We start from the raw sequence: 27,933 nt of genomic DNA on the forward strand, positions 1-27,933 counted from the left end.
TTCTCTCTCTTCATAACTGCCATGTCACTTTTCTCAGGAGCACCAGGGAAAGAAAAGGGCTTAGGACATCTCTAAGCAATGCCTAACATGAAATAAGTATGTGCTTACTTTATTAAGCTATGTAGATGTCATTGGTATTTTAAAGGTTAGTTGTGGAATGTAAATGTTGTATGAATTATGTAACTTTCTACTAAAGATGGAGAACGAAAAATAATCAACACCATAGTATCTTTGTGTATATATATACCTGTATATATACATATGTATATATACTTCAATAGATATATATATATACCTCAATTTTTCCTGTAATAAAGTTTTCAGAGACGAGCAGCATTTTTGTCTTACCCAAAGAGAACTTTTTTGCATTAACCCATCATGGGCCCTTCACCACACATTTTTTGTCTGTGGTGATTTGTTTGCATAAGATAGTGTCTTGGTAGACAGGACCAAAAGCCATGTGTGTGTGACTTAAATGCATACAGCTTCTCAAGGAGATCCACATAGGTTTTGGATTACCTTGATCTTCTGGTTTTGGGAACTTCAACCTTTCTGTACAGTCTGTGTGGCAGGAGGAATACCAACCCTGTACTGAGTAAGGTAAGACTAGTGGTGGCCATCACCCTTAGGCAGAAGCTGGTGACTGCTGAGCTCTTTAGAAAAAAAATATTGCGCCCCAACCATAGTTTTACAAGCAGGGAATATGTGCCAGCATCTCTGCTGGCTGTGGCCTGGGTCCCTGTGTTGTTTGGTCCCTCAGATTGTGTCCTTTGTGTTCAGCCTTTGCTCTGAGCTTCTGGTCCATTTCCTGGTACCCAGACACGTTTTGATTTAGCCGTGGTACTGTCTGCTTCCAAACCAAGGTCCAGCGCTAATACTTGTTACTCACAGATTGTACATTGCACTATTAAATGGGATGTCAGAAAGCTGTAAACCCTAGCCCTTATACTAATATCACAGTGCTTCCTTTCATGTGCCTTTCCTGATGTTAAGAAGGAGAAGGGTGGAGAGGAGCAGCAGCCTCTATTTCTTTCCTTTTGTGTGTATTTGTGCATACTGGTTCTTTGCACTTGGGTACATTGCAGCAAAAGGAGGAAAACAAGTTCTAGAGTCTTCTGTTGTTGCTGTTTTCACTGTTTCTACTGGCATAAGATCACAGCAAAAGTCTTTCAAAATTTGACATGGTGCATAGAAACAAGGTGATTTGCTATCCTAAAGCGAAGGTGGCGCCTATTTCTGCTTTGAGCTTTCTCTTTTGACCTCTTGATTTTTCATCAATTTTTTTTAATTTTCATGTTACAGTCAAGGCATAACTATTTTATTTCCCTTAATTCTACTGCAAAGAAATACTAAACATTAACCAAGACTTTACCTTGTCCAACATATGGCCTCTTCCATTTTTATGATCCCTAATTAAATAATGCCCATTAGTCAGTTCTGTTGGTCATTTTAAAACTAATTTTCCTTTTGAGGCCTCACTGCACTGAAGTATTGCCGGCACTTGAATTCTTACCACCATCTTCTGACAGTCACAGCTTGCTTTCTTCACATCCATTCATATCCACTCCATCTTACCCTTTTGAATCTGGAGAGCTTGCTCACCAGGTGGGTTTCTGTAAGCTTTCCCAGTTCTCTTTTTAACTCACAGTCTTATAACATGTGGGAGAATTGTCTGAGTTGTTACGAATTTTGAGATCTAGTTGCAAATAGTCAAAAGCATGTTTTCAGCTGAAAAAAACAAATGAAGCAAAAAAGCTCCTTTCTGCCTTTAATATTATTACACTTCCCAGCAGGGTGGAAGATAAAAGGATGAATACTCCAGATTCAAAAAGAATTTCTGATTTATGTTCTTTCTCCATAAGATATGGGTCTTAATCCTTCCTTTAGAGGTTTGGAGGTTTTTGTTGTTTTTTTTTTTTTCACTGACGTCAGAGGAAGTGGTGCATATTCAAGGAATGCAGAATTGGGACCTGGTTATGACAGAGCTGTTATAGTAAGAGCTGGCAGTAATACAGTTAAGGTTGATTAAGATTTCACATTTGCTCAGTTTTCACATGCTTACAGTTTCACTGAATAGTAACTCTTGGGGAGTTTTCTGTTTCATATTTTTCACTAGCCATGCAAATACTAATCTGAACACTTTTTAATAAAGCATCAGTTAGTTAATCAGATTTTAAAAGTGTGCTTATTTTCTCATGTTTCATTTGAAATCATAAAATTTTAATTCAGTAGTTTTTAAAAGTTCCGAAATTCATGAAATGAACATTATAATATGATCTCTTTTTAGTCAGTAACTGCGTAGTTTTGGAGTATGTAGGCTGGACTTTAAATATTACAGTGTATTCTGGATGCCTCTGACCATTTAAGAGAATGTGATACAACTGTAAACACAAATGAACCACTTGAAATGTTAGAAAATGATGAATGTTTACTGATGAATATAGCCATGAGTCTAACTTTTGTATGCTTTATATGACTCCAAATAGTTAGAAATCCCTTGTTTGCTTTTTATGTACAATTGTCAGGACTAAAATTTCCTTTGGAATTATCATGGTAAAGAGAGAGTATTATGAATCGAAGGTGGAAAAATGTAGTATGTGTCATGTCTATTCACCAAATAGATGGAAATTCAAAGTTAATAGCACAGTTAGAGGATAGCCAAGTAATTAGTCAAATATCCAAATACAGTGGATATCCATAGCTACAAAGATGCACAGATTATGTTAAAAAAAAATAAATCTACTAAAATGCAGCGCAAGGAAAAAATTTTGGAATAATTTATTTAAAAATAGATGTATTTTAGGACTACAACCGCTACAATATTTTGGTCACCGTTGCACATTTATTATAAAAGAGGTAAGGCTGCTCAGCTTAATTATGTATATTCATTCCATGTATGACCATATCCATTCCACTATGAATTTGGCCTCAGGTCCTTTATGTAGAACAAGAGTAATGTTCTCCCTCTTTTCTTACACAGATGTTGGAGGGATTTATTGTATGTAATAACATTCAAAATGTTACTTAAAAGGAAAGTGATAAGTACATTGAAAAAAAAAGAACTATACATTTAATTTAATTAGACATCTGAAGTTCCTATGCTGGAACATACCATGCTCAATTTAGACTACTTTTGACAATATAGGTGTAATTTCTTCTGTTTTATGATTAAGTAATCAATCCTTTTGGGACAAAAAGAAAATGTGTGTGAACAGATAATTTTAAAGGAAAGCTTTTTTTCCCCAGCCTGCTTGCTTTGTATTCTATGAAATGAAATGTTACAAATACATAGTAATAGACTTTTTCTTAAAACAGAATTGTGGATCTGACATTTCAGCTAAATTCCTTTTTTTATTTTATAGTGAAGCACCTGAATTACTCAATGAAGAAAAAGAATTAAATCCTCTAACAAAAGCAGAGGACTTGCATCCAGTGAAAAGGATGTATATTATCAAGTTTCTCTCATCCTTCTGAAGAAACTATCTGAGGAAGGTCGGGAAGCCTGTTCTTTGGCCTTAATGCTATGATAATATATTTCCTTTAAATAGAGAAGAATTTTTGTCAAAATACAGAATTTAAAATTTTAAAAATCCTATTTTTAGCTTTATGTTTTTCATAGACTTGTGGCATGATTACAGTTTTTTTGTTTTTAATTTACCAGTTAAGTGAGATTAATTGGTTCACAGGTGTGCTTTTATAAATGGTTAATAATATACAGGAAAAAATAGAAATAACTATTACCCAAGAGGTTTTTTTAGTTTTATTTTATTATGTCTTGATTCTACCAGAGTGTAATAGAAAGAGTCTTTTCCACATTGTGAACTGAACGGACCATGAATACACTGTGGATTGAGTGGCTTGAACTTCTCATTAATTCCAGAAGAGACATTCAAGAAACATTACGTCCCTGATGGAAACATGTCAAATAAATTCTGTTATAAGAAATTTGTGAAAAATTCTCACCACTGATGAGGTGGTTGTTGCTTAAGGGAGAATAAAGAACTTTTGGTTCTTGAAATCAAAAATTATGCTTCTGTGTCCATAAAAAGCCATGCCAAAAGTAATCAACAGGACTTTTTATTCGACAAAGGTTTATCTAGTTCTTGCAAGTGTCCTAGAAGGAAGAAGTATTCAATTCTAGACGACTTCTCTGAGGGGTTAGCATTAATAATATCTGCTTTAACATAGAATCATAGAATATTTAGGGTTGGAAATGACCTTAAGATCATCAAGTCCAATCCCCCTGCCATGGGCAGGGACACTTTCCACTAAACCAAGTCACCCAAAGTTCCATGCAACGTGGCCTTAAACACCATCAGGGATGGAGCATTCACAACGTCTTGGACAGCCCATTCCAGTGCCTCACCACCCTCACAGTAAATAACTTCCTTTTTATATCCAGTCTCAACTTCCCCAGTTGACGTTTTAACCTGTTAGCCCTTGTTTTACCACAACAGTCCCTGATGAAAAGTCCCTCCCCAGAGTCCATATAGGCCCCCTTCAGATACTGGAAGGCTGCTATGAGGTCTCCACGCAGCCTTCTCTTCTCCAGGCTGAACAGCCCCAACTTTCTCAGCCTGTCTTCATACGGGAGTTGCTCCAGTCCCCTGACCATCCTCGTGGCCCTCCTCTGGACTTGTTCCAACAGTTCCATGTCTTTTTATGTTGAGGACACCAGAACTGCACACAATACTCCAGGTGAGGTCTCACGAGAGCAGAGTAGAGGGGCAGGATGACTTCCTTCGACCTGCTGGTCACGCTCCTTTTGATGCAGCCCAGGATATGGTTGGCTTTCTGGGCTGTGAGCCCACACTGCCTGCTCATGCTTATTTTCTTATTGACCAACACCCCCAAGTCCTCCACAGGGCTGCTCTGAATCTCTTCTCTGCCCAACCTGTAGCTGTGCCTGGGGTTGCTCTGACCCAGGTGCAGGACCTTGCACTGGTCATGGTTAAACCTCATGAGGTTGGCATCAGCCCACCTCACAAGCGTGTCAAGGTCCCTCTGGATGGCATTCCTTCTCTCCAGTGTATCAACCGAAACACACAGCTTGGTGTCATCGGCAAACTTGCTGAGGGCACACTCAATCCCACTGTCCCTGTCACTGACAAAGACCTTGAACAAGACCGGTCCCAACACCCATCCCTGAGGGACACCACTCGTTACTGGTCTTCAGCTGGACATTGAGCCATTGACCACAACTCTTTGCATGTGGCCATCCAGCCAGTTCTTTATCCACCGAGTGGTCCATGCATCAAATTGATGTCTCTCCAATTTAGAGACAAGGATGTTGTGTGGGACAGTGTCGAACGCTTTGCACAAGTCCAGGTAGATGACATCAACTGCTCTACCCCTGTCCATCAGTTCTGTAGCCCCATCATAAAAGGCCACCAAATTGGTCAGGCAGGATTTCCCCTTAGTGAAGCCATGCTGGCTGTCACCAAGCACCTTGTTGTTTTTCATGTGCCTTAGCATGCCTCCCAGGAGAATCTGCTCCAAGATTTTGCCAGGCACAGAGGTGAGACTGACTGGTCTGTAGTTCCCATCAGTGAGCAATTTTAGAACTATGTCAACTTGCTAGTGAAAGCTGCAAGAATACAGATAGTGAGCTTAGTTACATGAGGATCAGAGAAAAGCCAAGGAGGAAAAGAATGAAAGGTGAAAAAAAGGAAAAAAAAAATAAAAAAATTCAAGGGCACTCTCTTCCAAAAGGAAGCAGTGAAAGAATTTCCAAATTGTTCATTCTTCCTCTAATGGTTTCTGTACCATATGCTTTTTTAATTAGTAGCAGCCGATGTGTTCAGTAATAGTTTCTTTTGAAGGGACTTGTCATAATATTTACCTTCTCTACAGCAACAGAAATAACTTCCAAGGCTGAAATGGCCACACTTGCTAAAACTAATGAAAACAAGAGGCATTTCCATGGTGAATGAATCCCTTGACACCACTATTTTGTGGGATAAATAACATTCAGGGTATTGTGTTTCATTTTCACTGAGCTATTTGTGTTTTTAGGCATGTTGTTACCTAGAAAGTAAGAATATACGGTGTGGTAAGATTTCAAGAATGCAAGAAGTATGATCTCCAGAGTATTGAAATGAAAAGGAAAATGAGCATGCTATATTTATCAAGAACACATAAATTAAAATAGCCATCTGTAAAGAGAGTTTCCACAATAAAAGAGTATTGTGGCTGGGGACAGTTCCTTACCTGTTTTCTTCTTCTACCTTTACTGCAATTCAATAGCATCCTTAATCCACTGTTGCTGATTCACCTGTCAGAATGAACACCAGAGATTTCACTATAAATACTGATCTCCTTGGAAAGGAGATTAAAATTAAATTTTATTGATAAACTCAAGTAATCACTGTGTACAGTGTTCCTGATAAAATGAGTTCGCTCAAAGACTGTGACAGAGACTAGCCTGTCTTGTAGCCTGAAGAAGTAGCCCAATTTAATTTCTCTTATGCTAGCCAATGTGACTTTTGCTCTGCATTAGTTTATTTTTTTTTCTGTTGATTTCATTGCATTTTTTTAGTTACAGCAACAGTATTTAGCTCTTCTTGATTAGAATATACCCAAGGAGATGTATGTATTGGAAATCTGAAATCAAATAGGATATCGTTTATTAATCTTGTTCTAGTGTTACACACACAAAAAAAAGCATTACGTGCTCCTTAGTCAAAAGCTTTATAGCCGCAAGTACCAACTAGTTCTGTAAGTCTTACATTGGAATCATAATACAAACTCTCTTCATCTGTTGAGAATAATAATCCTGTTAGCTTGATGTAGGAAGTACAAAGAAGATAAATTAACAATTTACTTTAGGCTTTGTCTGTAATTATCCTTGGTTTGCATTTATATTTACGCAATGCTGGATTGTAAAATTTTATTGGAATCTACCAGATAGACTGGAAGTGAGGATAGTATAGTGGAGGGAACCTGCTTTTTTAAGAGGAAAATAAAAAGAGAGTAATTACTTATTGACTTCAATATGCTTTGGACCAAATTTTCATTGAATGGTTGGGCAAACAAGCATCTACCATAATCACATGGAAGACATAAGCATGGTCTATCATTATTTACTTGAGCAAAGAATTCCGAGATACTGTTTCATTTCATAAGATTAACTATAAAATCAGCCTTTGCACAGCATTGAGAAAAATACAGCCTTATATAAGCACCATGAATCTACCAAAGCATTTAGTCACAATGTCTCAAAATGTGTTCTGTTCAGATAGAAATCGTTGCTCTATAATGAAGTGCTGCTCTGAATACTACATTTTCCCCCATTTAAACACTTTAAGGGTTAAAAGCAGAGTGATTATTTTACATGAAATGAACCTGGGCTTTTAAATCTCATCTGTAGCCTGCAGCCTCCTTGTTGGTGAGCACCTGATGTCAGCAGTTTGAATGATGTCTGACACTAATTATGTGTCGTTCACAAGATTGCCAGGCAGGAGAGTCTGGGGGAATAAAAAGCTATTTGAAAGGTTTTCATATGGGGTCTTACTCTCAATTTTTTGAAAGCCCTTACATCTCTCACACAGCAGCACCCTGCTAATGATGTTGAGAAAGGGAAAAGCTTTTAAAAAGACTATTAATTAACGTTTGCAATGTATTGTTCTTTTTTGAAAGCCATACAAAAAGAACAGCATTTAAATCTGTTCTTATGATAAATGTAAAGCTGGGGAAAGTTACTTTGTCCTTGTCACACCACTTGCCTTGATACTGACACAGAAGAACCTACCTGGTCAGCATACCACACCATTCAAACTCAACTGACGGGAAGGCATAAAACATTGTTACATAATTAACTTGCCCTTTATCTGCTAGTAAACCTTTTCAAAAGGCTACATGACTACTGGACAATTCAAAAATTTTATTTGGGGCCTACGTATATGCTACTCTGATTTATTTTTTCCTTGTTTTTTTATAGGAATACCGTTTTCTCTATTTGCATGTATATGTTTCCTAAAATTCAGAAATGGCTTATATTTTCATCTAGAAAATATAAGTTCTTCAAAGTCTAGGATTTAAAACTTTTATTTGTCATGCTTATGTTCAGCTTATGCTTACTAAAATAAGCAAGTCAAATAGCTTGACAAAGGAATCTCAGGTACTAACTGGCTGTTGTGAATGGGATCAGGTCAATGTCCGGATAGTACATCTGTCAACTTTTTATACTGTCTTCAAGCAGGCAGACTCATACCAGTTTGTATCATTCAGCACATGGTATATCAAATTATTTTACTGTCTTTCTGAAGACATAGAAGCATACACGGAAACATCTTGGAGCCCTTTGCCTTTGCAGAGTCCCACTTGCTTCACTTTCTTCTCACATAAATATCACTTCTTTGAGAGAGTGTGTTTTATCAAGCTGTTACTTCTACAGTCTGGCATGGAAGATGAAAAAACTAGAAAAATACTACTATATTTCTGTATTTATATTTTACTGAAAAAAGTATTAAATTGTAAATGACAAGCACAGAATATTTAAAAATAGTCCAGTATTATTTATTAATTATTTTTTGAGGAATAGATCCTAAATATAGTTCAAAAGTGGAATCATTGGTGGATAATGCTGTTTGCAAGTCTTTCACTGAATTTTGTCCCAGTATTGATGGGGTTCAGTTTGGTATGGAATATAAAATATCACTGGTGAAATGCCTGCTGTTCTGTGTTTGGTTGTATAAAATATGATTAGGTTTCTCCAAGGCTTTTCATGTTTAAACTATACGATACTTTTTAACCTTCTGTGGCAGGAGATATCTACAATTATCTGACAGGAGGATGTAGTGAGGTGGGTGTTGGTCTCTTCTCCCAAGTAACAAGTGATGGGACAAGAGGAAACAGCCTCAAGTTGAGGAGGGAAGGTTCTGTCACTGAGGTATCCAGGTCTGTTATTAAGACTTTGTGTGGACACAGGCTACCTCTCGATATACAGAAAGCCAGATGTTGCAATTTAATGGTTATAGGAAAGTTGATGTTTAGCAATATCAGATTTAAAAAGGAGAAACATCTCTGTCCCCATAACCTTAGAGGAAGACCAGACTGGCAACATTTAATGAAATGTATTCATTATAATATCTGTAATTATCTCCCCACAAATGGCAGCAGACTAGAGAAATGCTTATCCTTCACTTGAAAAATAAAAGATGATCCTTCCCCAAATGCACTGATGCTGAAAAATATTTGAGAATCACTGTGTATAACTGATTAAAAAAAAAAAGATATTAAAAGCACAAATGTGAAAGTATCAGAATAAAACAGTAACATAATGTTGGATTAAACATCACTGTAATATTAAATACTGCCAAGATATCAGTATTTCTGTAAGTATTTAATTTTATTTGGTTTGGTGGTAGAATAAATTTTGAAGTAGATCTGAGAAAGAAGTGTTTATAGTGAGAAAGTGAATTATTTTTATATGTATAAATTATTTGGGACTTAGTTAAGTGATTTGATAACCGAAAATAGCTAGAAGTTATCTTTTATGTTACTTACCACATTAATAGAGAAGAAAAAGACAAAAGAAAATGCACAGTTTGGATGCTGAAGCAAAACAAATTCAGATAGGAAAAAGTAAAGATTTTTAATACCAGATAATACTAGGGGATAGTTGGATTAAGAGGAAGCTCTGCTGTCTTGTCATTGACTTTAAAAACAAAGAATAGATACTTGCCTGTGAATGGATCAGATCTCTGACAGATACTTGCCAAAGCAAGGACTTCAGTCTTTGTTACCCTGATGATCAACTGAGATATTCAGAGCAGTTCCTTTTACAGTGAAAGTTGACTAATTTCTTAAACATTTGACTACTGAAGACTTCTATTAACATTGAAGTATAGACACAGAACCATGCTGTTCTTACAGTGTAAGGGTCTAAATATATTTTGTAATCAAGGTTGTCATCTAGTTCCCAACAGGGCTCAGAAGTGCGTGGTGCATCCAACAGGGCTCTACATGCTGCACAGATTATTTTATACAAATCTATGTAATTATATTGTAATTTCACAGGATTGTTGCCTGGTACACTGGACATGGTCTCTGACTATAGAAAGCTGAACAGCACGCCCATGAAAACATGAGTGTTTTAAAATACTACTTTTGCTTTTTATTGAGATGCTTAACCTTTCACTGTAAATACATTTTTTCTTATTTTTGACAATTATTCTTATAAAAAGGAGAAGTAAATATGGATGTGGACACTCTAATGAATATGTTTTGGAAAAATCCTCCCAAGTTTAGGAAGTCGAGAGAGGAAATTTTCTTTATGACCTACTTTGCAGTTTCAGTTTTTATGCCAGTGTAAAAATAACAGCTTAGTAAGTATAATTTCTGTATTGCAGTTTAGGAAAACATTATATAATTAATTCTACATAATACTTCCAGAAAAACTGATGTAATTGGGAGTATGTTTAGGAATGTTAAACTTCAGATTGCCATGCATGCCATGTACTGAAGTGACTACTTGTAATGAAGGTGTTGCATTCTCCTCTTTTACCAGTTAGTAACTTAAAAACTATGAAGAATTCCATTTCAACTACCATCTACCTGGCTTTTATCCCCCATAGGTAATCATGTCTTCTCTAGAATATTGCGTTGAAATCTGGTTATCAGGAAAGAATGCATGTTCTGCATTTTTGGAAATAATGTCTTTTCATTTATTTTGTTTTAAGCATCGGAGACTGCTAAGGCTTCAAAAAGCCTGGCTTTTAATGTAACATTCCTTAACTGTTGTGTTATGATGGTCTTTCTAATATTACAGGCTTGCGGTTTCTGTGTTTTGCTAGAATGACCTTTTCTGCAACACATAATTTGATAGTTGAGATGCTACAATTTATTTCATACTTGCATACAGCCTGTTACTGTCATTAGAATGGATGGTTGTTCTTTTATGAATTTAATAACTTATCCACATAAGATGGGCTAATCAGTAGGTTTCTTTGTTATTTTAGCATAGCTGCTCTTAAATGGTTTTATTTTCCTAAGGCCATTTGTTATATCAGTCTTTCAGCACTCGTGGTTTCTATGCTTTCTCTGCTCTTTACTTTTTCTTAATAAAACATGGTATTTTTATCCATGCAGTTGTAAGAGATGACTGTCTAAATTTTTATTTATTTATCCTGGAATATTTTCCAATAATATTTTCCTAAAAGTAAAAAAAATGTTTACACTTGCAACAATGTTTTGCTTGTGTACTAAACCTTCATAAAGGCAACACTCTATGTACTAGCATAAATTAATATTCAGTGATTGAAACTGGTTAATCTGAAAGGCACCCTAGCTTTGCTTTGGTTAAATGGATAGGATATAAATAAATATGCTTTATGGGCTGAGAAATTTTCTGAACTTGATGTATGTGAAAGATGAAATTGCACTTACTTATGATATAGTTGGGGGGGCTTCATCCCCTTTCTCAATCTTAATTTCTTAAGTTTAATTTTAATGTTGCTACTTTATATATTCATACAGGTATGTGTGTATTACACTTTATTCTTCAAAGCTGTAACTCTCTCGTACATTTGTTAAAAAGCTACGGTACCTAAGTGATGAAAGATTTATATCCTTTTTTTCCTCTTTTTTGGGTGTGTTGCAGTTCTGCATGAAAGCCACGCTAATTTTAATCAGAATTCTGTCAGTGTTTTCCTGTCTGTGCTTTTGTAAGCGTACATGCACTGAATAATATCTAATAAAGTTTATTTGTATTATTCAATCATCAGTGAAAAATGTCCTGTTTCTTTTCCAGTGAGTAAAACGAATAGGTAGAGAAGTGGTGGAAAACTTTTTTGTTAGCATTAGAAATGTTTGACATCTCTGTTAATGCACTATTATTTTATGCAAGTATACATGCAAACTAGCATGTTATACAGTGCATGTTTTAGATGCTGCACAGTAGAATACGCAGCAGCTAAAACTAATGGGATTAACTGATCTTGACTGATTGAAATAAAAAAGCCTATACTTCTAATTAATATTCATAAATATTCAAGTCTAATTGAAATCAAAGATGTATAAAAAATGCTGGTGTCAGATAGAACTGATGGTTTTTATTTTCCCTTAGGATAAAGTATACTATGGGAACATAATAGATGAGCAGGTTTTCGGCTCATATAAACATTGGCAAAAATATGACAAATAGAAAAGAATTTCTATTCTTTCTTTCCTATTTCCAAGATATATATATTTAAATATTTCAGAAATCATTTCACTTTTTGAATTATCATCAGCAAGGTAGAGCAGACTGACATTTCTCTGCATGATTTTGTTGTTGCTTAGTAGGTTGGGGTGCCTCCTGAGAGATGCAGCTCAGTTGCTAATATCCTCAAGCCTAGACCTGAGATAAAGGTAGCTAGCACAGGACTTGGGAACCTCACAGTGACCATTTTGCTTTCTGTCTGCTACTGGGTGAATCAGCTAGGGTTATGTTTCCCAGATAGACTGAGAAGTGCGCCTCTCTGAGCTGACCAGACTCTTTGGGTCTCAGTGTCCCATGTGTAAAATAGGATTGGGATGTGATTTCCTCATTCAGTCATGTGCAGGGAGGATAAATACATTCTTACAGTCTCAATGGTTCAAACCCTGTAGTAATACCCACACTGAGAAGCCATGTTTTCTTATCTCTGGAGGGTCATCCAACCATAGCAGGCTGGAGGTTTCTGAAAGCCCTTTCAGTCTGTTGTTCTTGTTGTTCTTGTGCTTGATGTTGCAGTTTGTTGAGTCTGTTTTTTCTTTCTTTTTTATAGTTTGAGGGATGCAAGAAAGCCTTTTCCAGACTAGAAAATCTCAAAATTCACTTAAGGAGCCATACGGGTGAAAAGCCGTACCTTTGTCAGCACCCTGGCTGCCAGAAAGCATTCAGCAACTCCAGTGACCGTGCCAAGCACCAGAGGACACACGTGGACACTGTAAGGAAGCAGAGGTCACATTGCAGTCTCCTGTACATTAGACCATGTGCTCCTTTCATCCAGCTTGGTGTCAGTAGGTAGCCCATAACCTTAGAGATAGGAGGGAGAAGTGTCTGGTGAGGCAGTTTAAGGTGTTTCAGAAGCATGGATGAAGATGGGCCAAACTAGTTGATAAAAAGGCTGCAGCTCCACAGGTTTTGCCTCAGCTAAAAGCAGTAACTGTCTCCCACTTGAATGGTCTTTAGGGAACCTGAAATCGTTATGAAAAGACACAGAAACTGTCTGTGATAATAATGGCTATTCTCTGGCAAAAACTCAGTTGAACTTGAGCCTGGGGCATGTACAAGAAAAGTCAAGAGAGGAAGAATAATTTTGTAAATCTCAAAATTTTCATTCCAACAAAGTGTTGCTTATGAATTTGAATCCCATCTGAGATTAGTTTAAAACATTTTGTTTCATAAGAAAGATGATGTTTTGTCAGAGACAAACAGTTTCCAAAGGGCAGAAGTCCAGAAACAAAATGAGAACAATGCTATTTGAATTAAATGGCAGTCACAAAACTTAAATGATCAATTTCAAATAGTCAATAGTATGGCTGGTAAATTAATCATTTGTACAGATGTTTATGGAAATGCTTTGTGAAACATAAACATCTAAATTGCAAAATAGCTGATTTCAGCAAACCGTTGGACCTGAAGTGTCACCTGTATTGTGAACCTACAAGTCTTCAGAGAAGACAGATGGGTTAGAACAGGCAGAAGGAGTTACTTATAAAGATTTAGATTTATTTGGTGAGTTAGATGTGTTGGGTTTTAAGAAAAATATAAAGGTATCTGGAATCTGTCTAAAATGTTTTTTTTTTTTTAGAAAATGTAAGCTAAAGGAGTTTGTCTTGCACTTCACATAAAAATTTGTATTTTTGTATGTAGTATTTTTGAAACTTCAGTCTTCAGTGCTTGCTTTGGTTTTTGCTTGCTCTTTTTGTAATGTAGTGAACTAACACTTTTTCTTGTTCTTCTCTTCTGAAGCAGATTCTTCTATAATCCTAAACAGTCTCTCTGGGCCTTTACTGCACTTTCTTACCTGATTCTCTAAAGAGTGTAATTTCTGATTAAGTCAAAGATTGCTCTGAGGGTGGAAGAATTGTGAGTATAACTAGCAATATTTATTGTACTGATTACCGAAAAAAGGTAACAGTAACAGGTGCCATAATGAAAGCTTTCCTTTTGTCTTTCTTATAAGGCTTACTTTCCTCCTATTCCTTTCTAATAAATTACTGAGCATTCTGCTTATAATAATGTAAAACATTTGTGTTCTGTAATAATGTGGTTTGCAGCATCCCAAGGTTCATAAAGACTTACTGGAATTAAAATAATTTGTGATATAACAGCTGCTTTATCCTTTTTCTTTTCGACCTAGAAACCTTATGCATGTCAGATTCCAGGATGTACAAAACGATACACAGATCCAAGCTCTCTGAGAAAACATGTGAAAGCCCATTCTTCCAAAGACCAACAAGTAAGGAAAAAGGTAAATTTTTTACTGTGTTGACTGGTGTAAAGCTTATGTGGAGAGGTCAGTATTCTAATATTAGCTGTTAAAATGCATCTTCAAGTACCTGTGCTGACATCAGGCTGTTGATTAGAAAAACTGTTAATGGGAAGTTTCATATGGGTTTCATATAAATGATATTGACTTAATGAGGCTGCATGCTTTAATGCTTTTTATTTTCTGATGTGGTGATTAATCACTAAAGATACATAATGAGGTGACTAAAAGACATTTTTTGAAAACCTTTTTTTTTAAAGTTTTTCAAGTTCCGCTAATCTGTAAATGCACAGTAATACAAAATCCGGTTTACATAGCCAGTCTCAGGTGAAAGGATGGATTCTGAGGGTAAGATGGGCTGTATTTGAGATAAAGGTGGAAATTATATTTACATATTCCAGACACTTCCAAATACCAAGACATTTCACAACACTGGTTCTCTGTGGATGTCAAGTCCATGAGTCAGCAGCTGTTTATGTATAAGCACATCTTTTAAGATCTGAGTTGTGACCTAAGGGAATGATTTCTTTTCCTGAGCATTTTTCATTACAACTCCTATTAATCACTGGCAATATTTCCTTAGATCATTGAGGATAAAAATGGAAGCTTTCATTTTAAAGGAAATTGGTTCTGATAAAGGGGAAACGCATGAACTGGTTTAGGGATAGACAAAACTTTGAAACAGAGCCCTATGTAAAACAAGTTACAGTTCAGAAGTTTCAAAATTAAGTGCACAACCGTTCATAGAAAGTTGCAAGAAACTGTCTTGTGCAGCACTACGTGGCAGTTTTTGAGGCTGCAGTATATAAATTGAAAGAGTACATTTTGATTCAGTGGTTTGTTGAAGCAGGACATGGCGGCAGAGATTCCATGACAGCCTCTGAGAAACTGCACTGTAGTAATTTTGAGGAATTTCTTTTAAACTAATGAATGCCAACTTCTGTATCAGAGACAAGGTAACTGAGCATCAATTTTCACCTTATAAGCAGTGCTTTGGCTCCCTTGCTTCTGTGCACACTTCTCACAGGAGGACTACCAAAGGAGGTCTGCGAGCTCTGTCCTGCACATCTGAGAAGGGCAACTCAGCTACCCAGACACTTGTCTTTTACAGGCGTGTAGACTAAATGCCAATCAAGACTTTGCATTCTGAAAAATGTGTGTGATGTGTCAGATAAAACTGACATAAATGGACCTGAATATAGCTATTCAGCTGCACTGTAACATTACTGTCTTTGAAAGTGAAATAATGTGTTATCTCCCTTCTATCATTATGACAGATTGCAATACTCTTGTGGGATTTTCCTTCCTGCATTCACTATTTCACTTTGCTTGTTTTCCATTCCTTATGTGCCAGACCTGGCTCTTTTTACTCCTTGCTTGACTCTCTATGGGCACATTCTAAACTTAAAATTGCTTATTTCTCATTCCTGTTCGATAAGGATTTATTTATGTGCATTGATCACCTGTGATATGTTGATATATGGAAGGGGAAATAAGCCAAACCACCACAAAAAGAAAAATAGTGGCTTCTATCAAGCCAGATACTTAAAGTGTGGATAAAGTTTGCAATGAACAATGTTTACAAGGTACAACATAGTTACTGAACCTTTAAGAACTTATAAGTGCTAACTAACATCATGCTTTGGTATTTGAAATATTTCCTGGTAGTAATAATAAGTAAGAAACAATAAACCTTTTACTACAAAATTAAAGTTATTTATGGTTTTAATTAAAAGTGAAAATTGGCTTAATGTCAAAAGAGTCTTTACAAAAATGTGAATTCATCAAAAATAACCATAAAAATTCCAAGGTGATAAAGGCACAGTGGAGTAATACTTTCAGCCCTAGGGATCTATTCTGTTGAAAAGAATAAAACCCTTTGCTGTCACACCCCGTTAGTCATGGATTCATTTAATATATCATGCCTGACTGCTTTTAATCCTCCTTTTAACCTCCCCCAACACACCAAATGACATTATTGTGGTGTCTTAAGTTGCTGGCTTTCCAAGACTGTACCTGCAAATGAGTCTTTTATGTTGCAGAGACTTAAAATAGCAGGATGAAGTATATTCATAACAGTGGAATTAACTACTTGCTGTGCTAAACTTTACATTGACTCTTCAGCCCAGATTTTCTAGATCTGTCTTCCAAGATTTCCTTGGCCCTCTAAGATGGGGCCAGATTATGCAATGTGATATAGATAAATTTCCATCTCTGAATTATTTTAAACAACTATTCTTTATGGCTTACCATGTGAGGCAAAAATGCCTTTTCTCTAAATCTTCTAAGGCAGCTGGTGTTCCCCTTCTCCTCCCAAACTCCAGCCTCTGGCCATCCACCAAATAACTGGGAATTGCTCCAGGTAATGGGATGAAAATCCTATAAACCAAGAAGATGATGGCACAAATATATTTAACGCAAGCAATTTAGGGGATAGTACAATAAAATTTCATTTACATTTCAGAGGAAAGGAGCAGAGTAAGGAGCGCTATGCCTGCATTAATCATCACTTGTAAAATTCTTTATAAACATAAGGGAAAATATGTACACAAATACCACACACCTGGGAACAGATGCTGAAAATGTCTAGCAAAACATTTTAGGCATAATCTCTATGCATCACAATGTTCAGGATGTATTTAAAGATAATTTAGTGTGATAAAAAGCAGTACTTCCTATTTTATTTTAAAAAGTAAAAAATGCTCTCTGTGCCTGGATTTCAACACCTCTTCAGCAATATGGGTAGATCTCCTTCTAAGCAGGGAGCTCAATGATTGAAAAGTAAGCTGCACCCAAAATGAGAGCATAAAGTGATGCTAAGAGGAATGCTAGTGCACAACATGCCACTGGGCTACAATATCTTTTGAAATCTGTCTTCTTCTTATTCATCTCCTCCTTTCAGTTTTGAAAGAACAACAAACTTAGAAGATTTCTTGTAAGTTGAACAGTTACCTTGTGGTATTTAATACCTGAATGTATAATGGAAGGTAAGAGCCATGCAGGATTCAAAGAGAACCGGGTATTTCTGTGGGTAATGGGACAGAGTTAAAAAATAAAGATGAGTTTTGCAAGGAATATTTTGCTGCTTGAAGGTCATGCTTCAGAATAGAAGTCAGCATCAAGCTAAATAGATTATGGAAAAGTGTGGTTATTCTGTACTGCTTATTTGCAGCTTCTCACTCTTTTTCCTGAAATGCCAGCTGCTAATGGACACAGTGTACCTTGGGCCTGGTCTAGAATAAGCATTTGCTTCTGAACTGTTACTTTAAAATAACCTTCAGGCTGCCTACCCTTAATTTATGTGTTCTGCTTTTTTCTTTCTCTTGTTCAGCTTTTATAATCCTTTTCTCTTTCAGTTTTCTTTCTTATTCTGTCTTCCACCTTCATAGCTTTGGGTCTTTGGGATATGCAGCCCAAACTGAACTTATGTAGGTGGTTGACGTGCATATGCTATGATAAAACCAATCCCAGGACTTTCTTCCAGTCCAGATACTCCTATATTCTCTCATCTTTCACCCTGTTTCTTTCTGTCATTTTTTGCATGTGAAGAGTTCAACTAAATTTTCCATTAGAAATTATATTGGAACATACAGGCAGCCTTAATAAGAAAGGCTACAGTTGAGAGCTTTGCTTTGGTATCCTCAGCAGGGCTCAGTAATTTTGTTCCTTGAATCATCTTGTAGAGTCTCTGACTAGTCAAAATGCACTATTTGACACATAAGCTTATTTTCAGTTGTTTACACTTTGTGTTTTCAGTAAACAGCAGATTTCTTTCATCTGTGAATTGATGATATGGTTTTGAAAATATTAATCCATAGTTTTAGTTTGTATGTATTTTTAGTAAAGTTAGTAAAGGCATAATTATATAATGCATTTTTAATAAAATCCAGAGCTTGCACTACTACATACTCAGTGATTTGAAAGCAATATACAAGACAAATACTGGCATTATGCTTTTTATAAAGATTGATTTGTTGTGCAAGCTATCACACAGCCTTGTACAAGCATAAGAACATTACCTTTTTCACATATCATGAAAACCATTTGCTATTTCTACAGGAGTCTTGCTGAAGGAATCTGTATTTGTAAATCTAAAGAAAATATTTAAGCATTACATTGCAAGTTATGCAAGCGCCTTGTTGTTTCTCATGTGCCTTAGCATGCATCCCAGGAGAATCTGCTCCAAGATTTTGCCAGGCACAGAGTTGTGACTGATTAGCCTGTAATTCCTTGGGTCATCCATTTTCCCTTTCTTGAAAATGGGGGTTATATTTCCATTTTTCCACTCGTCAGGAACTTCACCTGACTGCCATGATTTTTCAAATATAATGGATAAAATGATTGTTTCCATTTAATTAAAGGAAAACATAATGGATAAGGACACAACTGGTTAGCTCCATCTTTGTGGAGAAAATGAAAAGATAATTCCTTTTCAGGAATTCAAATAAGCAACACTAGAAGGGAATGTAAAAGTCTTAGTCTGGGCCTTGAACTGAAAGACAGTTTATACCAACTAATACCATCCGTCAGCTGCCCAGTCTTTGATTCTTTGGCAATTTTAACAATGCCCAGACTATGTCTTGATCTTGTTGTGTAATTTAGTTATGGATCAGATACATTATACAGATGAGCTTTTATATATTGAACGATTACTTGACAATTGCCTCTGAAAGCTGTCTGTCTCTTGGATACCTACATCATCTTAGCTGAATCAAATGGGTCTGGAGGAAACTATGCATGGATTCAGATGACAAAATAGCTTAACACCTCCTAGGTCTCCACTTGATTTTTCAATACTATACAGAGAGGCATAGATCAACTAAAGCATGCAGCTTTTAGTCTTAATTATATTTTGCTCCTTATTTATGTATTTGATTTGTACTTAGTCTTAGTCTAACACAATTGTGCTTGTGTCTATTTTCCTGTCTTCTTCCAGGACACAATTTTCGTATTGTCTCTGCCAGAAAGCAAGTAGCATGGAGCCATGGTTTTGGGAGAGGCAGTGCAAAGGATATTTCTGAAAACTGGCTACAGCTGGTAGAGGTTTTTTGAATTGTAGTGTATATGGCACATCTTCTAAATCACTAAGAAATGAAGGGCACAGTGAGACCTCAGGAGACAAGGGATATGTGCATAGACTTCCAGCTTGGTTCATTTCTGCCTAATAATTTTGCTTTTGACACAGATTGATCAATTGTAAGATGACGGCTGAACAGTGGCTTCTGTGGAGTTGTCAAAGCATTCTCCCAGTGAAAATGGGCTCTTCCAGGATTTGTTCCTATGATATCTGACGGACTCTTTTCAGGTGTGCTGAAGAGGAATAAAAGACAGGCAGTTCTACTTTGGATTGTAGTAGAGCCTAGTAGAGAACAGCAGTTCACACTAGGTGTGGAGCAGATTAGAAATAATGAAATAAGGATATGGATTGTCTGGCCAAAGGAATTCCTGGAATTGCATTGCAGAGTGGTGGCTTCTACTGACCTTGATCACATTTCCCATCTGAACTGAAGGGGCTGTACTGAACCCACCTTGCACAGCTCAAAATGATCCTGCAGATACTGCTCTTCTGTCGCTGTGCAACCCCTGTATTGACAAAAAGGGGATATAAAATCTTTACCTTCAGAGGCAGATCTCAATAACTGAATTGTCCTGAATCCTAGTCATTTTATATCCCTTTTCTAACAGTTTACCACTTCTGTCTCAGAGCTCTGTTATGTATAATATATATAAACCTGTCCATCTTACCATGAAAACATTAAAAGAAATGGGGAAAAAAACATGCTTAAAAACATGATATCCTCTATCGAACATTATTTCTCTGAAAATAAGACATACAAGTGTTTTCATTACAGGTTAACATGAAGTTTTCTGTAAAGCTTTGAGAGATTGTCTACCTTTGTATGTGAGTCATGTCAGCAAATATATTACTCCCTCAGCAAAATAATACAGAGCTCTTGCTTCTTATAGGGCTGCTCATTTTTTGATTATTCATTATTTACATTGTTTTACAGTAGAAGCAGGCTTTTTTATTGTGACATGTTGATTTTACTGCACAGTTGATGAAGCTACCAGTTTCTTTATAGGTTCTGAAATAAACACAGTGTTACATCACCATTTAGATTTAGTGGAGAACATGAATAGTAAACAATGTCTGGTGATTTTCTTTAGCTAGTATCTTTGGTTTATTTAATTTCACAACACTTATTTCCATTTTATCCTTTCATTTCTCAGTATTTGAGAATCCAGAAACATAATGCTTGATGTGTTACTCACAGGAAATAAATTAACTTCTTTCTATTTTTTTTAACTCAGAATGTTCAGTTTCTAAGGAAAGAGGAATCCATGGAGGTTTAGAGCATTACATCATTGGTATTTCAGCAGGTTATTCGGGCACTAATCCAGTTACTGGTGACATTGTCCATTATGTGACTATATTAATCTGGAGAAATTGCTCTGTTTATGAACATCTGCCTCGTGGGGAGTAAACTGCCAGGTTCTGCATTATGAGCCCAGTTTGCTTCTGCATCTTTCAGGTTTCACTTGCCCTTATTAAAACTCTTTGTTAAAATTTCACGGTTAAAATAGCAAAAGAGAGAACAGATTGAAAGGGAAGCAAATCTATTTTCTTGCTTTGTGAGCAGTTGAACATAAGGATATTTTCCATCATTTGTTCTTTATGGACTCCATTTAAGAGATGTCACTAATGCAAAAAGAAGTGCATTCAGGGGTTAAGGGTCAGTGAGCAGTGCCCATGGCAACTAAGAAACTATTCTGCAGAAAAAATGCAGTAAAGAGAAAGTGTTTTAATCCCCAACTTTAATCCCTTTACTTCCTGTTTTCAAAATGAAATATAAATCAGGCACCATGATGTGCAGCAATTTTTCCTGAAAGGGATGTTGGCAAAAAGGGATTAGGAATGGCAGCAGTGTTTAAGGAATTTAATCATACAATTTGTTGGAAAACTTTTGAGACTACGAATGACCAGTTCTTTTGAGTGTGGTCAGTGAGAAACAGGAAAACAGACCCTGAAAGTGATGGAGGACTGACTGTTGTTGAATCCCACCCCCATCCAGCTGCTGCATGAGGCGTTTCTTACACGGAAACTTCATCATCGGGGATATGCTTTGCCAGGGGTGAATGTAGAGGAGGAAACAACAAAACCCTCCTTATGATTTTCAGGGTGCTATTGCAGTTATAATGAAGAGATTGTTGGTACAGTCTGATATTAACGTTTTCTATTTCACATCACGACTCCTCCCTGCACTTGGTTTCTGCCCTGAGTTTGTACTCCTATGAGCTTTGGCAGTGTGATGTGTTGAAAAGTCACCCTCGTTACCTTTAAGCATTGCAAAAAATAAAAAAAAAAATAAAAAAAGAAGAGAATCCATATCATCTCAAAACACTGGAAGCAGCTGTAAGTGTGTGCCCAAAGTGTTTTACGTTCTTCAGGTTCATTTTTAGTAGCAGACACTATAATTTTCTCCATTTGTGTGTCTTTACTTCTCTGCCACAGCATATACATGGAAGTGGGCTTGAGCAAACAGGAATTCTTCTTTCTTTAGGTGCCTGATTGACAGAGTCCATTGGGAGGCAGCCCTGAAGGGCAAAGGTGTCCAGGAAGGCTGGACATTCTTCAAGAAGGAAAACTTCAAGGTTCAGGAGCAGGCCATCCCCATGTGCCAGAAGATGAGCTTGAGGCTAAGAATACCAGCCCAGCTGAATAGAGAGCCTTGGCTGGAAATCAGGGGGAAAAAAACAGTTTATTACTCATTTATTGCTTTGGAAGAAGGGGCAGCCAACTCAAGAGGCCTACAAGGATGTTGTAAGGTTAGGCAGGGAGAAAATGAGAAGTGCCAAAGTTCAGTTAAATTTAATTTGGCTACTGCAGTAAAAGACAATAAAAATGTTTATAAATATGTTACCAACAATAGGAGGACTAATGAGAATCTCCATCCTTTATTGGATGTGGGGTGAAAGGGTGACAAAGGACGAGGAGAAAAGGCTGAGGTACTTAATGCCTTTGCCACGGTCTATAATAGTAAGACCAATTGTTCTCCAGGTACCCAATCCCCTGAGCAGGAAGACAGGGAGGAAAACACAGCCCCAAAATCCAAGGGAAAACGGACAATGACCTCCTCCACCACTAACACACATACAAGTCTATGGGGCTGGGTGGAATCTGCCCAAGGGTACTGAGGGAGGTGGCAGAATTTTTTTCATATTAGATTCCATAGAAATTTAAAGTCAAATAATGCTCATTAATAATGTAACTGATAAGGATTTGAATCTGGATATATCTGGCCTTTAATTTCACATGCACTTAATGTCATGAAAAAGCCATGTTACTAGTGATAGCAATAAAACCAGAATAAGGTATTATCTGTACAAGTAGCCCTTGTTCTGAGTATAGTATTGTTAAGCATCTGAACAAGTTCCCTTCTTCAGATTCAAAAAATGCCTGCCGTAATAGAATGTTATTAACCAGTATTTAAAAGAGAAGAATTCTGCTTGTGCTCTGTTTCTTTCTTTAACCCCTCACCATTTCTTCATTATAATTTTTTGGTGTCTTAAGGATTTGTGTGATTTATTTTCTTGTTTGTTTTTTTTTGTTGTTGTTTTTCTTTTCTCCCTTTTTATCTCCTGTGTTTCAGTTGCAATCAAGCTCAGAGCTTGGCCTGGATATCCTGAATGACTGCCTTGCAGTCCAGCCCCTCCAGCCAGCCCCATCGCCACATGATGCTGCAGATAATACTTTGGGACACTCCCCAGGGCTTGCTCACAATATTTACCCAGGTATAGAAAGAGACAAATAAACAGCCTGCTATATTATTTTTCACTGAAGATTAGGGATGGCTTTGCAGAGTCGGATGCACTCTAAAATCCATATCTATCTCATTAGAAGGATCGAATCTGTAATATAATATGAAAAGATAGATTTTTAAGAGATTTTTAACAGTTTTTTTTCAAAGGAGGCAGGAGAAATCATATTTTATCCATTAAAAGACCAACTGGAATGAAAAGCAGTATTTTTGCTCTGTAGGCATTTGACTTGTGCTAGCAGTTCACTTCTACCATTCCTTGTAGGCGTCTTGAATTCATTAAGCTTCACTGAAAAATTGAAGGAGTATTTTTTCTTTTCCTTATTCATGTATCACATAACAGTTTTCAAACAGATCTACATTAATGAACTTAAATGTTGCATTATGAGCTCTCATATTATAGCTATAAATATACCAAGAACCACATTTGTGCTGTAAAGGTGATAATCCTATTTTTTTGTTTCAGTTAAGTATCTAGATTTTTGTATTAAAATACATAACGCTGTCATACCTCTCTAAATGTACAATTGTTTACATTTCAGCTAAATTTGAAATATTTGGTAAGTTATGAGTGATAGTATCTCAAAACTTAGGACAGCGACGGGTAGGATGTTGCCATTTTTTAATGCAGTATTTTAGCAGTTGTAAAAACATCTGTTTTTAATTTTCAGGCAGAATACATCTAGGAGTTCAACTTTCAATTGAGAAACAGATGTAGGAAGTGAAAGAATTATCTGACTGTTATGTGCAGTGCTGAAAATGACATTATATGAAGTGCCCACATTAATAAGTGACTTTATTTTACTGTGAGGCTTGTAAAACTATCAGTCCTATGATATGTTTTGTCAAGGCTGTTGAGAGCTACACACTAGTTGGTGATGATCACAGAATCATAGAATAATTAGGGTTGGAAAGAACCTTAAGATCATCAACCTCGCACTAAACCATGTCACCCTAGACTCTGTCCAACCTGGCCTTGAGCACCGTCAGGTATGGAGCATTCACAATTTCCTTGTGCAACCCATTCCAGTGCCTCACCACCCTTACAGTAAAGAACTTCTTCCTTATATCTAACCTAAACTTCCCCTGTTTAAGTTTAAACCCATTACCTCTTGTACTACCACTACAGTTCCTAATGAAGAGTCCCTCTCCAGCATCCTTGTGGGCCCCCTTCAGATACTGGAAGGCTGCTATGAGGTCTCCACAGAGTCTTCTCTTCAGGCTGAACAGCCCCAACTTTCTCATCCTGTCTTCACATGGGAGATTCTTCAGCTCCCCGATCATCCTCATGGCCCTTCTCTGGACTTGTTCCAGCAGTTCCAGGTCCTTCTTGTGTTGAGGACACCAGAACTGCACACAATACTCCAAGTGGGGTCTCACAAGAGCAGAGTAGAGGGGCAGGATTGCCTCCTTCGACCTGCTGGTCACGCTCCTTTTGATGCAGCCCAGGATACGGTTGGCTTTCTGGGCTGTGAGTGCACACTGCTGGCTCATGTTCAGTTTCTCGTAAACCAACACCCCCAAGTCCTTTTCCACAGGGCTGCTTGAAATCACTTCTCTGCCCAACAGGATTGAAGCTAGGTGAGGACAGTGTGTCCAATGAGCTAAGACCAGGTTTTCAGAAGTTGAGGACATTCTCAGAGATTTTCACTGGAATCTGTTGAGCACTCAGCTCTTTTACCCATGTAGTTTTCAGACTATGATTAAGTCTCAGACTCCTGATGCTTGGTCTATCCAAACCAGTCCAGACAGCTTGAAGAAACTGCTGCCCCATGAACTGTCAGGATCCTAGGCTAAATAAAACTTGCCTCCAGGCACCCCTTAGCTGCTAGTGTCTGCAGTCATGATGCAGACAGCTTCTGAGACTGTGGCATTATTTTTTGTCTTTCATCAAAGCATCATGCTTTGTCTTTCAATTAAGCACTACTAACTATGGACATTCTTTGATACAATAATTTGTAGTGGCTTATTTTTTTTTCTTACTTGCCACTGATTCCTATAGTTCAGCAATTCTTATAATATTAATCAACATACTTTTATCAGCATTAATTTCTTGGTAAGTAATAAACTTCTTTCCCTTACATGTGTTCACAGTTATCTGTAACCTGGCAAATTTCTTGTAATTTTATTCACTTGTGTGGGTTCACTTTAGTTACTGTGGGTATTATGTCAGGTATAGATGAATTCATGTCACTTCATTTTGACAGCCACCCAATACAGTTGAAATGAATTGTTTCATTAACTACTCATCAGGGCTGCTACATAATCATATATTATGTGAATATGTGAGATAACTCCAACAGGGAGGGAATTATTTTATTGAAATGGCAACATGAAAGTTATTCATGCCCCAAGAGAATACAAAAGCATAATATATGAAAGCTTATGTGTCCTGCCTTAGAGAAGGTACCCTTCAGACTTCTCTGAAAACAGCATTTTTCCTAAATGTAAAGAAAAACTTTGAGACTTCTCTGAAAAATAAAATTTTTGCTGGGGACTGCTTTTGGGTTTGGGTTTTTTTTGTTTGTTTTTTGCTGAGAACTGTTAGAAACAGCATATTAGCTGAAATCTGTCTGTGTTACTTTTCAAGTAGAAAAAGGAACAGATTTCCATTCTTCCAATGCCATTAATCAAACTTTTCTCACTTGAAGTTTACTTTTCTTATCATTTGTGCATTTAAAGCGAAGGTATGTTTTCTGCTTTCCCAAGAGATTTACAGAATAAATGTTTGAAAGCAAACTATTAGAAAAATGTATGACAAAAGTAGACATTTAGATCCTAGTGCATTTCCACTTAATGAACTATAATGGCTGCAATGATCAGCATTTCTCTGTACTGTTAAAGTACAAAATCTGCAAACACATATATTTAAATCGAATACAACAATGATTTTTGATTACATATCTATTACTTAAAGTTAAGAGTGCATAGCTTTTTTTCATAGCTTTCAGCCTTTGTGACCTTATAAAAGAAATCTGAACTGAGTACAATCTTATTAATACAGTAAGGTGACATGACAGATTCTTTATGTAAAACTAACATAAAATTACATTTACATTTTAGGTCTAAAATTTAGCAAGCATGCATACCGTTCTAAGGCTGTGCATAATGATATTTTGTAAAATAGAAATCCAAAGTCTGTTTCTACAGAAGTGTAAAATTTCTGGTAGCATTTAGGTTTTAATTTTTAAAACACATGGGCTTTGGGGTTTATTTAGTTCATACGATGAAAATGTGAGCAATTAATTCATAATGAAAACATATAAATGATGTTTTTTCTTCTGTGAAATTATATCAGCTTACTTCGTATAGTACAGTATAGAACGTGTAAGGGTGAAAGAATCATAAATACTGCAGTATACAAGAAATTTATTTTTACTGTGCTGTTTGGTTAAAACATGAACATTTCATATTCAAGGACAAACCAGAATGTGTCATTCATTTATAAATAGTTACTGAATATCACACTCTGCTCTGCTTCAGAGCAAACAAATGATATTACTAAGGCTTGTCAAGTGCATGATTTTCTTTACAAGCTGGAAATTAAAAATTCCATCAAGGAAGTTAGAGAAGGTTTTGCAATTCCAAGTTTTATTTAAATAACATCTTATGTCCAGTACTATGACCTTTGGCCCAACTACTACATAATGCCAATGACTTAAGATGTGTTCTACTTAAGTAACACTTTTCCTTGTGCATGTTTTTTTTGTTCCAATAAAACAGTACTGAGCTAGGTGCTCTACACACATAGTAAGAAAAAATTAATTTCCAAAGGAGTTTATATCTAAGAAAATGTTAGGGCAGTAGGTAGATACAACAGGCAGGTAGAGTATATAAGATTCATACAGGAAAAATGAAAGAACTTTACTAAAGCAATTGTCCTAGTGGGTGAGCTCCCTAACCATTAGGCACCAAGGGCAGTGTGGGAGATGTCTGAGGAAAAAGCAGTCTGTTTGTTAAAGCTGACAGCCTTGGGAAGTAGTTGTCACTTGTTACTGAAAGAAAAAAAAGAATGAGGAGGAAGAACTGAGGTATTTATGGCCATTGCAGTAAAAAAGAGTTGCATTTGATACATATGGAGTGAAGGCAAAAGGAGGTGATGTAGGGTAACCAACAACTAAGAAGATCTCTGTTGTCACCTTCTTGGCTGCATTTAAGTATGACGTACATATCCAGAACTCACACTAAATATGATGCATTACCAGGTAGGACCATACACACATTACAGGGGGCTGAAAATTGTTAATATTATTATGTTACCTGTTTTAAGGAGGTCAGTGTATTTCCTTTCAGACTTTGTGTACCAGATTTATTTCTGAGTATATGATTTCCATTTTGAAGCATCTTAATGGTTTTCCAAATACTGGTGTAATGGTCAGGCTCACATTGTGAAGAAGAGAACATTTACTAATGAATTGGTACAAACATCATAAGCAACAAGGCAACATCACCATTTAGTTCCTTTCTTCATAATGATACAGAACTTCAGAAACTGCAGTCCACTGAAAGAGAAGAATGTCTTGAAAGACAGAGATGTGATGTAAAGATGCCATGGGAGGAACAACTCTGGAGACAGGCTAATTAAATACATAATGTAATTTGACTTCTGCTCTGCTTCTTAATGCATGATGGCTTCTTAAGTTCCATGCACACTG

The 27,933-nt window shown here is 36.6% G+C and overlaps 1 protein-coding gene across 5 annotated transcripts in view; it reads left to right on the forward strand.

Moving 5' to 3' along the window:
* GLIS3 (GLIS family zinc finger 3) overlaps window positions 1-27,933 on the forward strand; it is a 146,563-nt gene that overhangs the window by 96,018 nt on the left and 22,612 nt on the right. For all 5 annotated transcript variants that reach the window (XM_057406070.1, XM_057406069.1, XM_057406072.1 and 2 more), the window contains 3 exons: window positions 12,750-12,911; window positions 14,331-14,441; window positions 23,111-23,252. In XM_057406070.1, the coding sequence (XP_057262053.1) occupies window positions 12,750-12,911; window positions 14,331-14,441; window positions 23,111-23,252 (415 nt within the window). The remainder of the gene's footprint in view (window positions 1-12,749; window positions 12,912-14,330; window positions 14,442-23,110; window positions 23,253-27,933) is intronic.

This window comes from Pezoporus wallicus, unplaced genomic scaffold (assembly GCF_028554395.1).
Source record: "Pezoporus wallicus isolate ANWC-B61680 ecotype Strahan unplaced genomic scaffold, APGP_CSIRO_Pwel_v1 contig_7506, whole genome shotgun sequence".
In the NCBI taxonomy this organism is placed as follows: domain Eukaryota; kingdom Metazoa; phylum Chordata; class Aves; order Psittaciformes; family Psittacidae; genus Pezoporus; species Pezoporus wallicus.